The 20,578-nt window shown below is 47.7% G+C and overlaps 2 protein-coding genes across 7 annotated transcripts in view; both read right to left on the bottom strand.

Moving 5' to 3' along the window:
- Nucleotides 1-189: 189 nt before the first annotated feature.
- Nucleotides 190-11,352, bottom strand: Aaas (aladin WD repeat nucleoporin). 2 transcript variants are annotated; one of them, XM_063254830.1, is made up of 16 exons: nt 11,054-11,352; nt 10,308-10,435; nt 7,795-7,850; nt 7,419-7,510; nt 7,227-7,273; nt 6,621-6,719; nt 6,162-6,305; nt 2,290-2,410; nt 1,861-1,985; nt 1,664-1,724; nt 1,460-1,550; nt 1,194-1,287; nt 1,053-1,120; nt 734-815; nt 546-630; nt 190-435 (listed from the first exon to the last, which is right to left on the bottom strand). In XM_063254830.1, exons 1-16 carry the CDS (start codon nt 11,174-11,176, stop codon nt 217-219), a joined length of 1,635 nt encoding a protein of 544 aa, XP_063110900.1. In that variant the 5' UTR covers nt 11,177-11,352; the 3' UTR covers nt 190-216. The 2 variants fall into 2 exon arrangements, with proteins under 2 accessions (XP_063110900.1, XP_063110901.1); XM_063254831.1 differs by lacking the exon at nt 11,054-11,352 and adding an exon at nt 9,739-9,852 and having other exon boundaries at nt 10,308-10,644.
- A 5,344-nt stretch (nt 11,353-16,696) lies between these two features.
- Nucleotides 16,697-20,578, bottom strand: part of Sp7 (Sp7 transcription factor) — a 33,863-nt gene continuing 29,981 nt past the window's right edge. For all 5 annotated transcript variants that reach the window (XM_023567693.2, XM_063254838.1, XM_063254835.1 and 2 more), the window contains one exon: nt 16,697-19,572. In XM_023567693.2, coding sequence (XP_023423461.1) covers nt 18,307-19,572 — 1,266 coding nt within the window. In that variant the 3' untranslated portion in view covers nt 16,697-18,306. The remainder of the gene's footprint in view (nt 19,573-20,578) is intronic.

Genomic DNA, 20,578 nt, shown 5'->3' on the forward strand with positions numbered 1-20,578 from the left:
GGCCCTGTCTCAAAAAAGAAAAAAAAAGTGGAATCTTTTTTTTTTGACGCTGGGAATCGCCTTCCCTTGCCAGCCAGGCACTTGTGCCACTGGGCTATATTCTCAGCCTCTAGGGTGGAATCTTATCCTAAAATCTATGCCTTACCTCTCTCCAGACTATACCCCAATATAGCTCTCCAGAAAACACAGTTGAATGGAGAACAATTTTTTTAATTATTAGATGTGAGGGGAGTGGGACTGAGCAGGTGACAGCCCCGGGAGGGAATCCCAAGGGGCAGAGGTTGAGGCTGTCTCAGTGAACAGTGGCAGGTCAGGCATACAGCCTACACCTCCAGCTGGGGGCTCTTGGGCACGGCCAAGTACTGGGCTAAAACGTGGAAACTGGGCATTGACGAAGTACAGAGGGATGTGGGAGATTCGGCCTGTAGACCAGCACTGCAGAGAATGGAAAAGCAAAGTATCAGGCTGTGGGCCCAAGCAGAGGTCTGCAGCAGCCAAGCACCTAAATTTCACTCCCTACCAACGCCATAGCCTGGCTTACTTACCACGCTAAGCAGGGCCCCTTTGTTGAAGGAAGGATGGAAAGAGATGAGCTGGGCCTGAGCTCCAGGCTCCCCCTGGATAATACCACTAGGAGAAGCAGAAGGACAGGTGAAAGGCACCTGGAGGTGTCAGGAGTGGTGGGGGGAGGGTGTGCTGTGAGAAGATGGCATGGTGCCCACCCAGCACTTACCAGGGAAGTAGCTCAAACACAGGGCTGTTTCTAGTACGAAAAAGGAGAATGACTGGTTTCCCATCCTGGACCTGGGAGTTTCCTGGAGGAAGACATTGGTTTGGGCTGGGAGTATAGCTCAGTGGTAGAACATTTGATGCATGTATGAGGCCCTAGGTTCAGTCCCAGCATCACACACACAGAAAAAGCCTATAAGTAGGGGAAATCTGGAGACAGTCACATGGCAGGCGCAGAGCTAAACCCCAGGCTAGAGCAAGGACACACATTTTCAGGGCAGGCATCCTTGGCCTGAGCAAAGCCATTCCTCCTCAACACTTACCTTTCATGAGCACAGCCAGACGCTCCCCACTGGGGTCCCAGACCATGGAGTGGGCCTCTCCCCCAAGCCTGTAAGCCAGAACAGATTAGGAGGACTGTGACCACCCCACTCTACCTTTCACCCCTCCCACACTCAACTCACCTCTCCTCACCATCTGGGGTCTGTATTATTGTCTCAGAAAGATCTGCCACAATTGTTGCCGACTTGGCACCTCCAACATGCCCCTTCCCCTCAGCTGTGGGCGAAAGCAGAGGTTCTCAGGGCAGGAAACAGGCCTCCCGCCAGTCTGGTCAGCCCTACTATACCATCAGTGTGTCTGAAGGCTCCTCAAAGTGGTATTGTATGGGTTGCTGCCTCGCTCTGAACACCCCAGATGTTCTGCTTTCTGAAGTGATGCTGTAACTTACCACATTGGTTTGGGAATGACAAGGAGTAAATCAGTGGTTCCCCCAATACAGTGAACAGCAGTCGATTTCCATCTGGGCTCCAGCAGCCAGTCTATGGTTAGGGAAAGGAGGCCACAGGAAGTAGATGAGGTGGGAAGCCAGGCTTGAGGATAGGGCCCACTGGAATCACCTCTTCCCAGCTTCTGTGAATCACAGCCCCCTTACCTGACAGCGCCCTGAGAGAGTTGGCCATCTCTCACAGGTCCACATCTGGGCCTCCCAGACTCTGAGACATGGGCAACAAAGGGATTAGGGCCTACAACTCCAAAACCTGCCCTGGCCTCCCTCTGGCAGTCCACAGTGAGGTTCCAGAAGCAAAGTGGCTTTCTCGAAGGTCTTACCTCTACCTTTCTCCCACTCACCGGAAGACAGCTGAAGGAGTGGTGGCTAGGACTTTGCTGCCATCTGGGGACCAGAGCAGGTTGGTAACTCCACCTCCTCGAAACCACGGAAGAGGGACACAGATCTCTGTTGACACATCCCATACCTATGAGAGGGGGCAAGAGAGAGAGAAAGAAGCACAAGTACCCTATAAGCTCACAGTGGGCTACTCTCTTCCACGTACAAAGAATCAGGGCAGAGGCAAGAAAGGGACTGAACCACATGGACACGAGTTTACGTTTACAATGACAACGGACAGTTGTAGATTTAAGGAGGAGTCTGGATGCCCCAGGTAAGCTGCAGAATGAAAAGGACAGTGATCCTACTTGGTATTTTCCAATATTACGTGAAGACCTCTCCTGCCTCAAGACAGGTGTGGCTGAAATGACTAGGGGGTAGGGACCACTCACCAGAATAGCAGCATCCACAGGTGAGGCTGAGAGCAATCTCCCCCCACTGGGGGCCCAGGCTAGGCTGGTGACAGGTGTGTGCCCAGGGTGAGACAACACTTGAGCACAGCCAGAAGAGGGTCTGCAGAAGAGTAACAGGGTGTAGAGTTAGAAGATGGCAAGAACACAGGTGTGGTTGTGCACACTTGTAATCCAAGCACTTGGGAAGCTAAGGCAGAAACATCACCATGAGTTCAAAGCCAGCCTCAACTACATGGCAAAACCCTGTCTGAAAAAAGAAAAAAAAATGGATAGCAATAAGCCCTATGATTCCACATTCTCATTTCTAAAACCTACTTCCCTGACACACACCTGTAATCCCAGCACTTGGGAGGCTGAGGCACAGGATTGCTCCAAGTTTGAGGCCAGCCTGGGCTACAAAGTAAGTTCAAGGGTAGCCTGAACTGCATAGTGAGACCCTGCCTCAAAGAGACCAAAAAAATAGCCGGGCTGTAGTGGCTCATGCCTGTAATCCCAGCACTTGGGAGGTTGAGGTAGGAGGATCATTGTGAGTTCAAGACCAGCCAGGGCTACAAAGTGAGCTCAAGGCCAGCCTGAACTGCATAGCGAGACCCCATCTCAAAAACAAAAAAACAACAAACAAGACCAAAAAAATAAAACCTGAGGCTGGGGATATAGCTCAGCGGCATAAGCGCCTGCCTTGCAAGCAGGCAGTCATGAGTTCGATCCTGGTACCGATAAAAAATGAAAAAGACCAAAAATAAATAATAAATAAAATCTACTTCCTGTGGCTCCTCTGAGAACAAATCTAGTTTAGGGGAGAAGGAATAATTATGGAAGACAAAGGGGAAAGGGTCGGAGGAAATGAAGTCACCAAGAGGGCTGCAGAAAAAAAGCAGATGACGTGCAATGTTGAGGTCAGGGTGAAAAGGACTAAGCTTGCACTCCGGTCTCCAAGAGGCAACACCTGACTGGTAAACCTGCTGCATCCTGAAACACAGTTCAGTTCCAGCCGGCCTTGCAGCTTGTGCTGACATCACTAGGACCAAGACTCCCAGCTCTCGTCTTCCCAGTTACCTACCCTTCCCAAAACACTGTGCGCTCTATGACTACCCTTCTGCCTTTCGTGTCACAGCACCTTCCTCCTCTGTGCTCCCATATTGTTTTCTGATTTCCACAAACATGCAGGGTGGGGACAGAACCTAGACTGGGACCACCTGAGAGCACTTGCTGTGTCTCAGCGCTTGTTGCCAGAGCCATGTACTTGGCCTGGATTACTGAGTTACTGACAGCCTCTCCTCCTAATGCTTCCTTTTGGTTCTGGTGAGGTTTTGGTCACATGCACAGTGCTTTTCAACTTTACAACAAATCACAGCTATCTTTTTTTTTTTTTTTGGTCTTTTTCTTTTTTATTAGTACCAGGGATTGAACTCATGACCACACACTTACAAGGCAAGGCGCCTATGCCGCTGAGCTAAATCCCCAGCCCCAATCACAGCTATCTTTCCAAGTCAGGTCATTTCATTCTTTTCAATGGCTCTGCTGGGTATATAAATCCTATCCAGCTGTGCTTCTCCAAGTGGGCACTGGGGTTGCCTGCAATGTTTAAATCTTCCTTTTTGTGGCACTCAGGATCTTGTGCATGCTAGCCAAGTGCACTAGTGCTAAGTTTCATCTCTACCCATTTATTTTATTTTTGTGCCAGGGATCGAACTCACAACCTCATGCTTGCCAGGCAGGCACTTACGCCACTGAGCTAAATCCCCAGCCCTCTACCCCTTTATTTTTATTTATGTATTTTGGGAATACTGAGGATCAAACCCAGGTAGACTCCACCACCAAACTATATTCCCCACCTCTTTTCATTTTTTGATTTTGGGACAGAGTCTCAGTTGCCCAGGCTACCCTTAAACTTTTTTTTTGTTTGTTTTGAGACAGGATGTTGCTATGTATTCCAGGCTGGCTTTGAGTTCCTCTTGCATTAGCCTCTATATCCAGCTCCATCCCTTGAATTTTTGATCCTCCCAGTTCAGCCTCCTAAGTAACTGAGATTATAAGCATGTGCCACCACATCCAGCTATAATTTTTTGTTACTGTAAACAATGCAGTAAAAAATTACTACATCTTTTTTTAAGATAAATTCGGATGTGGCTGGGGGCAGTGGCCCACACCTGTAATCTCAGCACTTAGCAGGCTAAGGCAGGAAGACTGCTGTGAGTTTAAACCCAGCCTCAACTACATAGTAACACCCTGTCTAAGAAAATCAAAAATAAATAAGTAACAATAAGAACAGCTGGGTGTGGGAACACATGCCTATAATCCCTGAACCCTGAGAGGTTAAAGGACCATCGAAAGTTTGAGTCTACCCTGTGCAACTTAAGGAAATGTCTCGAAAGAGGAGTAGAGATGTAGCTCAATGTGAAAGCCTTAAACTCAAACCCCAGTATGGAAATTAGATAGATGAAAAGAGGGATGGATGGATGGGTGAATGGGCCAACAAATTATCTTTTGGAAAAGTTGTATTACAATATATTTTTTTCACCAACTGTCCAATAATACCTGACATAACAGTACTAGTTTTCTTAGTTTTGTTAGTACTGGATATAATCAAAAATTTTTTTCTTTTGGTGGCACTGGGAATTCAACTCAGGCTTTCACATGGAAATACATTCCCAGCCCTTTCTTATTTTTTATGAGAAAAGTTCTTACTAAACTACTAAATTACCCAAGCTGGGCTCAAACTTCATGATTCTCCTGCCTCAATCTTCCCGAGTGTTGGGATTAAGTGTGTGTGCCACCACACTTGGCTTTTCTTTTACCTGGAAATACCTTTAGTATTTTGCAGTTCATTCTTTTATACTATTAATTTTGAGGAACTACTCATGTTTAGCTCATTTCTTTATATTCTTATTTTTATTTTCAACCGGAATGTCTGCTTTTTGAGAAGAACATTTATTTTACTTATTTATTTCTTCCTTTTTGAGATAGGGTCTCACTATGTAGTTCAGGCTGGCCTTGAGCTCACTTTGTAGCTCAGGCTGGTCTCAAACTGCCCAACAACCCTCCTGCTTCAGCCTGTCAAGTGCTGGGATTACAGGTGTGTGCCAACACACCTGGTTTGAAGAGCATTTATTCGTATAAGCTTTACTTAGTTATTTTCAAAATATTGTGGGGCTGAAGATATAAGCTCAGTGGCATAAGTGCATCCTGGCAAGTGCAAAGTCCTGAATTCGATTCCTGATACAAAATATATATATATATTGTGGACTGAACTCTGTAAGCTCTGAGCTAGAATGCTAAGCTACATCCCCACCCTTTTAAAATTTTATTGTATTATTTTGCACTACCAGGGATTAAACCCAGGGCCTTTCTCTGAGCTACACCTACCTCTTTCTACTGCCACCACCACCTTTTTGAGACAGGGTCTCACTAAATTGTCCAGTCAAGGTTTGAACATTTGATCCTCTTGCCTCAGTTTCCCACAGTGTGAAATTATGGGAGTACACCACCAGCCCAGCTCCAATTTGGTGGCTTCTACTCTCATGGGTATTTATTCCTTCCTCTTTTTTTAAACCTGTGTTCAAAACCTGCCTGAAGTATGTAACAGAGCATTGTGTCCAAAAAAATCAAAGAAAACAAATAAACCTATATCTCTATTCCTCTGAAAGACTCTCCTTCCCGTGACTTCCCACAATCCAGATGCCCCTGGTTCTGTTTTGTTCTTTAGATTAAGAATATCCCAGTACCCCATCTTCACCTTCATCTCTTCCCACAGTCCTCAGAAGTGCCAAGGACAAAAATTTCCCCTCACCACCCACCACCCTGGCATAGCCATAGCCTCAAGCCAAGTCAAGACAGCTGCCAGGACTTACCGGGTAGACAAGGAGGTAGGATCCAGGGTCCAGATAAGAATACAGCTCTGGCAGGCCACAGCCAAGACAGAGGCACTAAGAGGCTTCCAGGCCAGAGCTGCCACATTTCGTTGTAGCCGGTGCTTCAGAGAAGGGACTATAGTGCTGGTGAAGAAGCAGGGCACTGAGTTAAAATGCTAAGCCTTTGAGCCTGGACACATTTAAAGTGGGAAAGACACAAAGAAGAAAACCACCCCATCCAAGGCCCTCATTTCCTAGGGGTAATGAGGGACAGACAGACAGACAGGACAAAGGTTAGAAAAAAAGACCCCTCCGTTTATGGAGCACCTCTAACCCCATATTGGAGGAAGTCACGGGACCTGGTTCCTGACCTACAGACACTCTTGGGACTCCCTCGGAACCAAGGCTGAAAGGAAGGAGAGACTGATAGGTTGAGGCCAGCCTCCTATACCCACATACCTGTTGGCATTATACACTCGGATGGAGTCATCCAGCAGTGCCACGGCAAACTTGTTGGCATGAGGGTGCCAGGCAAAGACCCGCAAGCAGCAGCTGGACCTGAGGCAGACATAAGTACAGAGTTGGAACCTGCTCTTCCCATACCCACCTTAGAAGCTAAGATTCCCTTTCACATAAGGATATAATTGGGTTTGTGTGTTTTGTCTGGGTTTTTTCAGTACTGGAGATCAAAGCCAGGGGCACTGTAGCATTAAGCTACACTCTACTCGGTCTTATCTGTCTGTCTCTCTAAGTGATGAGGTCTAACTACATGGTGCAGGACAGCCTTGGACTTATAATCCTCCTGCCTGAGTCTCCTGAATAGCTGAGATCACAGGAGTGTACAACCACACAGGACAACCACAGCACAGGAGCGTAATACTTTATTAAGTATTTTGCTCTGCTTCTTTTATCTCTTTTGTCAGGAGGAGTGGAAGGTAGGAGTGAAAAAGTGATGTGCAGTCAGGAAAGGTGTGAAAGGTGTCTCTTCCTTGACTTTCCTCTCCCCTCAAAAGTTCCAAGTTTCAGCACTTCCCTTCCACAAGGGCCCTGGGCTTATGTACTCACCAGTTTGTGACTTGAGCAAATTCAGCAATCAGATCTTCACTCCGGAGCTAGGAGAACAAGATATGGGGACATAGGGACAAAGAGGAGACCATCCCTCTGCAACCATCCCACCCAACCTGACTGGAAAGGATAAGCAGGGTGTGAGGATGGGGTAAACATTCCCGGGGAGGGCTAGGAAGAAGCCAAACTTACAGACAGGTGGGGGAAGAGGGATCCATGGAGGGAGGAGGCCCATCGACAAAGTGCCAGGGCCCATCTGGATGCTGTCTTTACCCACTCAAACACTGTGGGGTTGAGGAAACAGCGCTGAGTAATTCATTCACAGGTTTCTTACTGAGTACCTCTTAGGTGAGGACAAGTACTCTCTAGATACTTTTGCCCAGCACCTACCTACAAGTATACACCTACTCTGGGAATTTGGGGAAGTAAAAGGAAAAGAGAAGACAATGGGAAAAAACAGGGTTAAAGGGTAAGAGACTAGACTAAGAGATTTTCAGATGAGTTCCTGAAAATATGAAGGGGAAAGACCAAGCATGGAGCTAGAGAAGGCTGGAGGCAAAACACTTACCCTCTTCCTCTGAGTTTGCAATTTCATTCAGCACCCCAAAAAGGCCCATATCACGCCTGATAAGGAGAGGAAGTTGTGAATCAGATAGTATTCTGATTCTCTCAGTCCCCTTCTATAAGTTTCATCCATTCATTCAATAAACATATAAGTAAATGCATATTTAATGAGTGGCAACTACAGGTCAAGCACTTTACACTGTGTATTGATCTTATAGTTATATATCACACTAATCTTTTAAAATTCATTCTGCCCATCATAGATGAGGTGACTAAGGCTCAGGAGTCTTTAGGGGCCTTCTGAACCAATCAAAAATTGGAACTTGTTAATCACAATAGCATTTAAGTTTTTAAAAATAAAATTAATTAATTAAAAAGAAAAAAGGGCTGAGGGTATAGCTCAGGGGTGTAAGTGTCTGCTTGACAAACACAAGGTCTTGCGATCCCTAGCACCAGGAAAAAAAAAAAAAAAAAGATAAATTAGAAAGAGAAGTCTAGACTGAGGTGAGAGGAGACCAAAATAGAAAGAAAAAAACAGGCATGGTGGCACATGCCTATAATCCTAGCACTAGGGAGGTGAGGTAGGGGTGAGGTAGGAAGATCACTGCAAATTCAAGGCCACAGTAGCTACAAGGGTTCAAGGCCAGTCTGAACAGCATAGTGAAACCCTGTCTAAAAACACCTACCCCCCAAAAAAGCAAATTAAATTGTTCTATAACATCAAATATTAAAATTTGGTATATATATTTTTTGTCTCTTTGAAACAGGGTTTCACTATGCAGTTCAGGCTGGCCTTGAACTCACTTTGTAGCCCACAATAGCCTCAAACTTGAACCAATCCTCTCTTGTTTCAGCCTCTCAAGTGCTGGGATTACAGGATGTGCCACCATGCCTGGCCTCCAAATACCAAAACTCGATCACACTTATGTTAGGGTTAGGAAGGGTGGCACAGGCCTGTGATCCCAGCACTTGAGAGGCTTAGAATAGAGTTTGAGGTCAGCCTAGGCTATGTAGGAATTTCAAGGTCAACTTGGACTATATAGCAAGGCACTGAAATAAATATATAAATTAAATATACATATATAAATAATATAAAACCCTTATATTGGAAATCAGGCACTCATACATTTACTGCCTGTGGGACCATACATATGCACAATTTTGACAGAGGACTATTTGATAACATTCACCATATATATATATATATATATATATATATTTTTTTTTTTTTTTTTTTTTTTTTTTTTTTGTCTTTTTGGGACAAAGTCTCACTATGCAGTTCAAGCTGGCCTTGGTAGCCCAGGCTGGCACTTGGTAGCCCACGCTGGTCTTTTTTTTTTTTTTTTTTTTTTTTTGTCTTTTTCGTTTTTACCGGTACCAGGGATCGAACTCACGACTGCCTGCTTGCAAGGCAGGCGCTTATGCCGCTGAGCTAAATCCCCAGCCCCTTCCCACGCTGGTCTTGAACTCACAATCCTCCTGCCTCAGCCTCCCAAGTGCTGGGATTACAGGCATTTGCCACCATGCCTAGCCCATTCATAAAATAAACACATCTAGGAATTTTTCCTACAGATGATAATGGCAGGACGGGGGATATAGCTCAGCAGCATAAGCACCTGCCTGGCAAGCATGAGGTTGTGAGTTCAATCCCCAGTAGGGGGGGGGGAGGTATGATAATGGCAATAATGATGATGAAAATTACTAACTCTTTAAAAGATTAGTATGTACCAACCTTGTTCTCTAAGTGTTTTACTCCTATTAACTCAATTAATCATTACTGTAATCTTATAAAATGAGAAAATTTAGGAACAGAGTAATTAAGTACTTTGCCCAAGGCCACACAGCTAAAATGTGGCAACAGCCAAAACCTAAACACAGCTAGTGTGGCTCTTCTCCTACATATGCAAAATGAAGGACCTACGTATGAGGTTAACCAGTTCAGCCTTACAGCAGATAACCTTGCTGAGCTTCAGATAAAAGTTCAGAAGTAAGGCTGGGGATTTAGCTCAGTGGCATAAGTGCCTGCCTGGCAAGCACGAGGTCCTGAGTTCAATTCCCGGTTCTGCAAAAAAAAAAAAAAGTTCAGAAGTAATAATGACATTAAATGGTGCAAAGAAGAGGTTCATATAACCAACCAGAAAGCAAGGTGAGAAATGGAAGTACTGGTGTACCGTCCTGAGGGCCAAAATGAGGACTGAAAATCTGATACAATTTGTGATTATACAATTCTCATGAGGAGAAAGCCCAAATGAAACAGCTTTTTGAAAAGCAACCCGAAGTAAGGGAGTAATAACATCATTTTCGGGGCTGGGGACTTAGCTCAGCGGCATAAGCACCTGCCTTGCAAGCAGGCGGTTGTGAGTTCGATCCCCGGTACCGATAAAAATGAAAAAGACAAAAAAATAAAATAAAATAAAAATTAAATTTAAAAAAAAATCATTTTCTCCAGCATCTGTAAACCATGATCCAGGAAACCCGTTGTCGTGCCTCACCAAGTATTTTTTTTTTTTTCCTCACCAAATATTGATGCACCTCTTCCACACTTGCTCCCGGTGATGGATAAAGGCAACTCTCGTGCCATGGTCCAGCCTCCCAGGGGTCTTTAGGGGATCCTTAGCCAGGTGTAGTACTGGAAGATTGATCCACTAGTGCCCAGAAGTGAAGAGTATGTCAATGAGTTAATCTTTTCCCCGAATCTTCCATGAACCCATTATCTCAACTCTAACCCCTGGTTGGGCTAAGCGTTAAGGGACTCCATAGACCTGTTTCCCATTTCCACAAAGTTAACATCTGTGAGAGAAGTAAACAAGTCTTAGCTCTAGAATAATTTTTTACAGGAGTCACTTGAGAAAACACCTGCCTTAGAGCCTCCCTTTTTTACATAGTAAAGGTTCAGTAAATGTCAACTTCATTTTCTTTTCCTTCTCAGGAACTCTGCAAGGGAGAAAAAAAGTCCCAGGCTGACTTCCTTATTCTCCTGGACATTCTTCTCAATTTATCAGGCTCCAGCACCGTCAGTTATAGATTCACACTGCGCGGTGATTTTTCTCCATCTCCCCTAGGACTTCCCCACAGCACCGCAGCATCCTTTGTAAGTCAATACCAGGCCTAAAATGTACTCCCATTCTTCTAGTCTCCCGCCCAGACAGCTGTTTCTACTCCACCAATTTTTGTGACCTCATCCCCGTCACGCTGCCTCTGTCCCTCAAATTCTCCGACTCTATCCCCATCCAGCAGGTCCCCTCCCTCCTCGCCCAGGCCACCTGGCCCCGGAAGTCGGGAGGCGGGCTCTCATAGCTACTGCCTGTCACCAGCTCGTTATTATGCTCATATAGAGTGACTTGACCCCTAGGAGGCGGCGAGGGGAACAATCCTAGCGTGCACATCTTGCCAATGCCAACGACGTCTAGAGTCCGCAAGTTCCCAGCTAGCGACCGCACAGAACACGCTCCTCCGACTCTTGGTTCCCGGGCTAGATTCGTACGCGGACGGGGAGCCGCGCAGGACAAACGGCTACGCGAAGCCCAACGGATGCGAGAGAAGGATCACGCGGAGACGGCGGCGCGCAGTCCCGCAATAGACTTCCGGAGCTTCCTCGCGCGCCTCCTGGCGAGCAAACGGACGTGTATGCGCTTTGTGGAGCGCATACACGTCCACAAAGCCAACCTTTGGTTAAGAGCGGAGCGGTCTGTTTCTTCTGAGACAGACTATTCTATTTTCCAACGTTAAATTCCCCAACACCGTCTCCCACTCATTCTTTCAGCAGAGGAATCCTAAAATAAGCCATGTTCAGGGAAGCACTGATATGCAAGTGATATCAGGACTTGCAAATAAAAGGTAAATATTATAACTTCCTGCTAGATGTCCCATATTCTGAGTTCGTGTTCTCCACAGTGAAAAAATGAATTCTAAGGAACAACAGAGGTTCGTAGTAGGAAATATTTATTGAGGGAGACAGATATGACTCCTGAACGGCAGGAGGGTACCTGAAAGTGGGTTGCCAAGGACTCTGCTTCTCAAGGGAAGTTTTACAGAGCATAACCAGGTGTGTACAAACCTAGGTTACACCTATGATCAACCAATAAGATTATTAGTATTGCCAGTAGGGAAGCAGGCCACATAGCAAGTGCACATGGAAGGAATAAAGAACTTTTTAGGAAATGATGTGTCAAAGGGTCTTGCTCATCCATCGAGATGACTGATGTCTACCTAGACTTCATTAGATCAGGTGTTACAACTTATGTCAGACCTGGTCATTCTTTATCTTGAGGCCTGGCCTTCAATAGATGCATCTCCAGCCACAGTTGTAATGAGTTTTCATCTTTGCCTTGACTTGAGGGCTGAGCCCTGTCTGACTGCCTACAGTATTTTATCTAATTCACATGTTAGACCTAATGAACCCCTCTCAGCCCTGTGCATTACCCAGAGAAAAATCCAGACCATGTCACTAGTAGTGCTGACTGGCAGCTCAGGAAAGCTGTTGGGAGGGATAATGCTGTGCTGCCCAGAATCCAGGGCCCACAGGCATCCCAGAAGAGAAGGTGAGGACAGCTGGAAAACAGTAGCATTTTTTTGAGCACTTTACCATAAGTGCTTGCACTGTTATACTACCATCAGAAAAATGAGGCCCAGGAAAATTAACCCTGGATCCAAAGAACAAAAAGGAAGGGGCTGGCGGTATAGTTCAGTGGCAGAGAATTTGCCTGGCATACATACGCTAGGCCCTGGGTTTGATTCCCCACGGCAAATTTATCTTACTCTAATTCCAAGGTATAGTATTAAAATCGGAGTCTCTCTAGATGTAGTGATGCATGCCCATAATCCCAACATTTGGGAGGCTGAGGTAGGAGGATTGTAGTGAGTTCAAGGTCACCCTGCCCTACATAGTGAGATCAAATTCAGTTTGAACTGCATAGCGAGATCCAGTCTCAAAAACAAAACAAAACAAAATCTGGAGTCTGGGGCAAAATGGGGACTCCTCATTTCATAGCTGAGTGACTAGAAAAGTCCTTGAATTATTTGAATCTCATTTTCCTTAAATACAGACTGTCCTAGTTATATATTGTTGTTTCCCATACAGAATAATGGAAATGAAGCTGTTTGATGAACTGTAAAGTTCTATACAAATGTCAGAGTTTGCTGAGCACTGTAATTGATGCCTATCATTCTAGCACTTTGGGAAGCTGAGGCAGGAATATCTCCAACTTGAACCCAATCCACCTGGGCAGTTTAGCAACCTAGGGAGATCGTGTCTTTAAAAAAATCTATGAAAAGGGGCTGGGGATTTAGCTCAGCGGCATAAGCGCCTGCCTTGTAAGCAGGCAGTCGTGAGTTCGATCCCTGGTACTGATAAAAATGAAAAAGACAAAAAAATCTGTGAAAGCAAAAACAACACAAACAAGGGCTGAGGATTTAGCTCAGTGGTGTAGTACCTGCCTGGCAAGTGTGAGGTCTTGAGTGTGATTCCCAGTAACAATCCCCCCCAAAAAGAACAAAAAATACCAACAAAAAACAGGGCTATATCAAGGGCCCTGAGTTCAGTCTCCTTGTGGAAAAAAATCAAAGTTATATTAAGGCACACAGTCCCTATACCAAAAGCTGCCAGTGCTCATTGAAAAATCCAAGGCCAGGGCCAGAGATTTAGCTCAGCTGCATAAATGCCTGCCTAGCAGGTGTGAAGTTGTGAGTTCAATCTCTGGTATCAGGGGAAAAAAAGAATTATGATTATTTTTTTAAAAAAAGAGGGGCCAGGAATTTAGCCCAGTGGCCTAAGCGCCTGCCTGGTAAGTGAGATTATGAGTTCAATCCCCGGTACCACCAAAAAAATTAAAAAAAAAAAAAAAAAAAGAGTGCTGGGGATTTAGCTCAGCGGCATAAGCATCTGCCTTGCAAGCAGGCAGTCGTAAGTTCCATCCCCAGTACCGATTAAAAAAAAAAAAATCTAGAAGACTTTCTAGTTCTTGTCTTCTTAAATCCTGTATCTGCCCCTTCTTTCTACCAAAAGTTCCTTCCAAAAAGGTTATTCCTGGGCTAAAAAACAAAGGACTAAAGGCTCCTAAAAATGCATTTTACCTAAAAGAAAACAGATGGTTTGCCCAAACCTAATACTACTCAAGTGTTAAAAAGAAAGAGAGAAAGAGAGAATGAAATGAAAGGAAGACAAAAAATGTTAAGAAACATAGGAGTTGGGCTGTGGATTTAGCTCAGCAGCATAAGCGCCTGCCTGTCAGGCACAAGGTTATGAGTTCAATCCCCGTACCAAAAAAAGAAAGAAACATAGGAGTTACTTGGGTTTTTTTTTTTTTTTAAAGAAAGGATCTCACAAAAAAAAAAAAAAGAAAGAAAAAAAAAGAAAGAGTCTCACTATGTAGTTCAGACTAGCCTTGAACTTATTATATAGTTCAGGCTGGCCTCATATTCCCTGCAATCCTCCTGCTTCAACCTCCCCAGTGCTGGGACTACTGGTGTGTATCCCTTTTTTTTTGTGGGGAGGGATATTGGGAATTGAACTCAGGACTTCACATTCAGGGTCTCACACTTGCCAGGCTGATGCTGTACTGCAGAGCTCATTCTGCAGCAGATTAAAACAAAAAACAAAAAAAAACCTCCTCATACTGCAACCCAATTGACTTTAAAATAGAGGTAATAATGCCACGTATGGCGGACAAGCCTATAATCCTAGAACTTGGGAAGCTGAGACAGGAATCTCACTGTGAATTTGAGGCTAGCCTGGGCTACACAGTGAGGTTTGAGGATAGCCTAGACTACATACTGAGACTGTCTCAAAAAAAAAGAAAAGGAAAAGAAAAAAAGAAAAGAAATCAAGGGTATTCGGCCTCAGCTTCCCAAAGTACTTACAATTCAGTCCTCGACTACCATCCTGGGAACCTAGAGGCTTTTTAAAATTCACATTCTGGGGTGACTCTAAAGGTTTTAGTTCCAGAGAATCCTTACGATACTGCAGAGACCACATTTTAAGTAGCCAAGCTTTTACTCTTTCTTGCTTTAAGTCTTTAACTACCCAGGTTAACTCGTTACTTTAATTCACTATCACTAGGGGTTGGGGATTTAGCTCAGCAGCATAAGTACCTGCCTTGCAAGCAGGCAGTCAAGAGTTCGATCCCTGGTACCGATAAAAATGAAAAAGAATTTTTTAAAAAATGACAGTAATTCACTGTCACTGAGGATGTCCCAGCAAGTGTAAAGAGGGCAGTTGAGGGAACCTGTCGTGGAAAGCGCACCCTCTGAAGGGAAAGAAGTTTAAAGGAAAGAAATTCGAGGACCCTGATAGATTAGTGGACAGCAGTGAGGCCCACAGGCAAAGACTTTGTACCTCTATCATAATGCCATCTGACCCAAGACATATACTAGAAATCACTCCTCCTTGTGCCTTCCACAGCCTCTGGCTGTATGTTATAATCATCGGTTAAGTGCCTGCCTCTTTACCCTGTAACAGGGTGGAAGGAACAGGGCTATTCTGGTGCCTGCTCCCACTCTGGCCTGGCCCAAGTAATGCCCCTTCTTTCATACTTATTATTTACCTAGTGAGTAGCTTTCATAAGCTGCGGGGGTTCTGGAAAAAACCAAAGGCACTTATCCTCACTAACTTCACCAGGGGGCGCCACGGCCCCGGTGACAGAGCGACTGTGACCCGCCGCTCCAAGGTCTCAGACAGCTTAGCGGGAGGTCTCCAGCAGCCGCTTCCCTAGGACCTGGGCGGGAAACCGAGGCAGCTGCCAGAGACTTCTAAAAGGGACCCCCCCGCGCGCACACACACACACACACACACACTTTGGGAGGCATAGCTGGAACCTGGGTCCCTGGAGCTCGGCCCGCCGAACCCCGGCGCCCCGGCCGGGGCCGGTAACCAGGCGCACATGGCCCGCCCGGCCCTGTTTGTCCTGGCAGCGCGCCGCCGCTATTTGAGGCGGTTTTTATCTCCCAGAAACCAGCAAAACCCCAAGCGGAGTCTAGGGAAGATGAAAGGAGCCGAGGGGCCGGGGAGGGGAGGACCGCGAGGCTGCGGCGAGCTGGAGCTGGCACCGGACAGGCGGAGACCGGGAGGCGAAAGGGCCAGACCCTGGGGGGTCTGGGGAGCTGCCTCGGCGGGGAGGGTGGGGGTGGAGGGTCCCCCCGGCCCTCGGCTCCTAGGCGCCCCAGCCCTGTCTCCTGGATCTGCCTTCCGCCGCTGCCCCCGGCCACTAGAGACGTCGCCCGAATTCGATTTCTTCAAAGCGCCTTTGAAGCCGCGCGCCCGCCCACCAGCGGGCTGGAGCTTCGCACCTGGGCAGCCGCCGGAGGGGCAGCGGTGGGGCAGCGGCTCCAGGACCGCCGGCCGCCGACCCCCTCCCGCCGGCTCCTGCTCCTCTCGGGACAGCTGGAGCGCGCACCGGGGTCAGGCCCCCTTAGCCTAGCGGGGGAATCCTGGGGGGCGCGGGCCGCACAAAGCACTATTGTGACCTTGCAAGGGCCGCCACAGAGTGGCTTTTGTTCCTCCGCTAACTCTGCGGCGGGCACAACTGATTGCAGGCCCAGGCCAGCGGGCGGGTGACCTGCCAGGAGGAGCCCGCCCGCCGGGTGCCGCATCTCCGCGGCGCTGGGGTCACGCACTAGCGCACGCGGCCACGGCAGTGCCCAGCAATGGACCAGCCATGGTCGGTGGTGCAGTCTGAGAAAGGGCCTTGGGAGCAACGACTCCGACTTCCTGCCTCTATGGACCAGACTGGGGAGGTTCAAAACTCATCTCCCAAAAACAAAAGACAAAAAAAAAACCTTATCTCCCCTGGAGAGGTCAACGAACTTAGGTGCACTGCAAGCCTGAAGTGCAAACGTGCACAATAGAATTTCAAAAATCTTGTGGCCCATCTTCTGCCCCTTCCTCTTTTCCTTTTCTCACCAGGACACAATTTCAAATCAAACTTTTATTTATTAAATTAAAAATTAAAAAAAAAAAAGACCACGAGGGGATGATTTCTTCCCCTCCACAATGTTACCCTCACCCCAAGTTCCAGCGGCTTTGCTCTTTAACTTGGGGCTCTGAGGGAGCAGGGGATAGAAAAGGAGGATCCAAAGTCTCAGGAAAAGCATTCAAAGGCACAAGCGGCTTTAAAAGTCATTGGAAGTGGAGTCAGAAGTCCCAGGTTGGGGGGGCCTGTGGATACACCCCCAAATCTGTTTGGGGACCTCTGTCCTCCTAGCTCTGTAAAATTCTTTCTCATGGCTTCTAGGCACCAGGCCTAATACAGTGCCTTGTAGAAAGTAGGCACTCAATAAATACTTGATTTATTTGAATCTGGTCCCAGAGAGTCTTCCCCACCCATTCTTTAAGAGAGGCACCTTCAAACCAATGTCCTCCTGTTAGATGGGCTTCCCCAAAAAGCCTGTTTAAGATGGCAGCTGCAAGCTGTCTGTAACCATGGCAACAGGGTATTACCCTGATAGGGTCATGATGTCTGAAGTGGGCAGTGGAAGGACCTGCTCTGGGGTCAAGGGAGCTGGAGTACACTCCAGTCCTCCCCACATAGGACTTGAGGTTTCACAGCTTCTGGCTGGGGCTGGGAATATTAGGGATCTCCTCACTGAGAAATACCCACATCTACTCTCTTACAGAGATCTAGCTAACCAACCCAATTTGTAAAAACTTCACTGAAAAAGAAACCCCATTAACTGAACCCTGATGATAGAAATTCTATTAAGATGACCTCTGCTATCACTTTGTCTATACAGAGATGCATTTGGCTAGAATTTCCATAGCAGAAATGGATCCCCTTCCCTCCCCAGCTCACTCTACCTGACCCGTCATCATAACTTAGATAAATAGAATTATTATTATTATTATTATTATTCATTACTCCTGGTGCACAGGGGTTAACTGTACAGGCCTGGGGGCAGCCTCCCTGACCCTGGGGTCATCCCATTTTTGGGGTCAGATCCCCACTGGTCTGCCCCCCTCTTGGCACCTTGCTCCCAGCCAGGTCACTAACCCCAATCCCCCTAAAACTGGTCCCTAATGAAGAGGCCACCAGGGGGCAATAAATAATCACTATCAGCTGTGTTTGTGAAAAGGGAAAAAAGCTCTGGAGGGTGGAGAGCGAAGTAAGAAGTTGGGAAGATAAGGGCTGGAAGCTGAGGGGTAACACTAAATAAGCTTGGAAAGCAGAAAGGATGCAATGGAGTTTGTGTAAGAGAGAAATAGTGCTGGGAATCCAGATGGAAGAAAAGTGGTTTGGTATAGCAAGACCCGGGACAGAAGCTGTGAACAGGGACCAAGAAAAAACTTAGGAAGCCAGAGGTCAGGAATCAGATACAACATGAGGGCCTGAAGTGAGTTGGGCTCCTGGCACATGGAGGAAGTGAGCTGAAGAGACATGCAAGGACTCACCAGGCCAGAATGCTGAGAAGAAGCAGAGAAAGCCCCAAAAGACAGCATGCATAGGGAAGGGAATGAGGGCAAGCAGTGGTCCACAGAGCCAGAGAGGCTGGCAAAAGGCCTCTGGCTGGAGACCCTGCACCCAGCTCAGATCTCCAGCAGGTTGCTCTGCTCAGGGCTGCCTCCAGGGGCTTTTTCTGGAGGTGCTGGTGAGGCCGAAGTTCGAGGTGTCTGACTGGCCTCCTCTTCCCCCACGCTGCGACCCTCCCCCAGCTCCTTGGGGCCACTGGCAGGGGGGCCTGGGCCTGGCTCTCCGTGAGTGCGCTGATGTTTGCTCAGGTGGTCACTTCTGGTAAAGCGCTTGGAGCAGAGCAGGCAGGTGAACTTCTTCTCCCGGGTGTGAGTGCGCACATGCCGCTCCAGCTCGTCAGAGCGGGTGAACCTCTTTCCGCAGAACAGCCAGTTGCAGACAAAGGGCCTCTCGCCTGTGTGCCAACGCAAGTGGGCCTTCAGATGCGAGGCCTTGCCATACACCTTGCCACAGCCAGGGATGTGGCAGCTGTGGATGGGCTTCTTCCTCAGCCCGGCTGCTGCTGCCCCCAGGCGCTCCAGCTCCTGGCAGTTGGGGCAGTCACAGGAGGAGCGCCCTGTCCCACTACCCGCATAGCTGCCACTACTTCCTGTCCCTGCACCTCGGGGGTTTTTGGCCCCACCACTCCCCTCTATTTGCCCACTATTGCCAACTGCCTTGGGCTTATAGACATCTTGGGGCAGAACATGCTGGGGTCCTGGCTGCAGGAGGTGAGGGGCTGGGTAGGGGGCTGGGTTAAGGGGAGCAAAGTCAGTTGGGTAGGTAGACAGCTGGGGGTTCAGTGGAGGCTGAGCAGGGCCTGTTGGCAGTGTCCCTTGCAGCCCATCACCCTGGCCCTGTCCACCACCTAGCCAGTTGCCACCAGGGTGCATATCCCACCAAGGACTAGGAGTGTTGCCAGGGCCTGGTGAGATGCCTGCATGGATGCCTGCCTTGTACCATGAGCCATACGGGTGTGCCATGTCCAGAGAGGTGTAGACACTGGGCAGGCAGTCAGAAGAGGTATGCCCTTTGGGCACTAGTAGCCCAGGGTCCTGGGTGCTTGTGGGCCCAGGGAAAGAGTGGGAAAAGGGCGGATAGTCATTGGCATAGCCGGACGTGGGCACTGGAGGACTGCCTGCAGGTGAGAGGAGCCCATTGGTGCTTGAAAAGGGGGCTGGGTAGGCATCCCCCATGGTTTTGGGAGCTGAAAGTTCAGAGTATGGCTTCTTTGTGGCTGTTTTGCCCAGCGTTGTTGAGTCCCGCAGAGGGCTGGAGCCACCGAACTTGCTGCACGCTGCTGTCAGCATGGCCAAAGGACTGGAGCCATAGTGAGCTTCCTCCTGTGAAAAGAAGTAACCACTGCTTAGGGGGAGGGAAAGAGAGGGAAAATGAAGGGCAAAATTCTAGGACAGACTTGGAGATGTGGAGAGTAGAACAGATTGGTCAGGGAAGAATTGAAGAGGACAGGGAATTAGAGAACGGATTGTGCTGGTGAGGCCTGCCATAAGGGCACATCTAACACAGGGTCTTAGAAGAAGAGCAGAGCACAAGACTATGGCCTGCTCCCTCAACCCAGCAACATCCGAGCATACTGTGGAGTTCCTAGAGGTGTTCGAGGGCCTTAAAGGGCTATGAGAAGAACTGGGATAGCAGCTGCATCCAGGCACCCAGGTGAGGGGACAGTTAGGGTCCTGACCCCTGGAAAATGAGTTTGGAGAAAATAGAAGCCACAGTCAGGGGCTCAAAGGGGAAAAATGTCACTCAAAGAGCAGAGAGGGCAGTCTGGGGCCAGGTGTGGGGATGCCTGGCTGTAGTCCCAAAAGTTTGGGAAGCTGAGGCAGGAAGGTCACAAGTTTGAACCCAGGCCGGGCAACTTAATGACTTAGTGAAATACTATCTTAAAATAAAAAATGGAAAAAAAAAAAGAAAGAACTCAGGGTGAAGGCCCTGATTTCAATCCCCAGTAGTGGGCGGCAGGGACAAAAACAGGACAGGGAGAACAAGAAATTTTAGGGGATCTTATCTGTCCCCATTCCAGATTTTCTTGGCTTCGCCCCATATTCCACTTCCTGTCTCTGCTTCAGCTCCTGACTAATGCAGTGGCCTGGTCTCCCTCAGATCCAGTCTGCTTGTCTCTGGTAAGAAATCTCTTGGCAGGGACTTCTGGGCTGGAGAGCAAAAAGAAGCAATGGCAGAGACACTGGGACATTGAGAGGGAACAGGGCTGCTGCCAAGCCAGGACTGTGGCTGAGGCAAAAATGTCTTTCAAGCGGGCAGTGGGCACTTCCTGATCTGTGGTACCAACTGGTACCCCTTGGGGTGAATGGAAGAGCCCAAACCATCAAG

This window comes from Cavia porcellus, unplaced genomic scaffold, assembly GCF_034190915.1.
Source record: "Cavia porcellus strain 051 isolate PalLab524CR breed Dunkin Hartley unplaced genomic scaffold, mCavPor4.1 scaffold_8, whole genome shotgun sequence".
Lineage (NCBI taxonomy): Eukaryota > Metazoa > Chordata > Mammalia > Rodentia > Caviidae > Cavia > Cavia porcellus.

What these genes read in the sequence shown, in the direction of transcription:
- Aaas (XM_063254830.1), bottom strand. Translation starts at nt 11,176, where the DNA reads ATGTGCACGCTAGGATTGTTCCCCTCGCCGCCTCCTAGGGGTCAAGTC. An exon ending in AAGAGGTGCATCAATATTTG is followed by an intron (nt 7,851 to 10,307) that starts GTGAGGAAAAAA and finishes TCTCCTTATCAG; the next exon opens with GCGTGATATGGGCCTTTTTG. An exon ending in CTGTGGATGCTGCTATTCTG is followed by an intron (nt 1,986 to 2,289) that starts GTGAGTGGTCCC and finishes CCCCTCTCATAG; the next exon opens with GTATGGGATGTGTCAACAGA.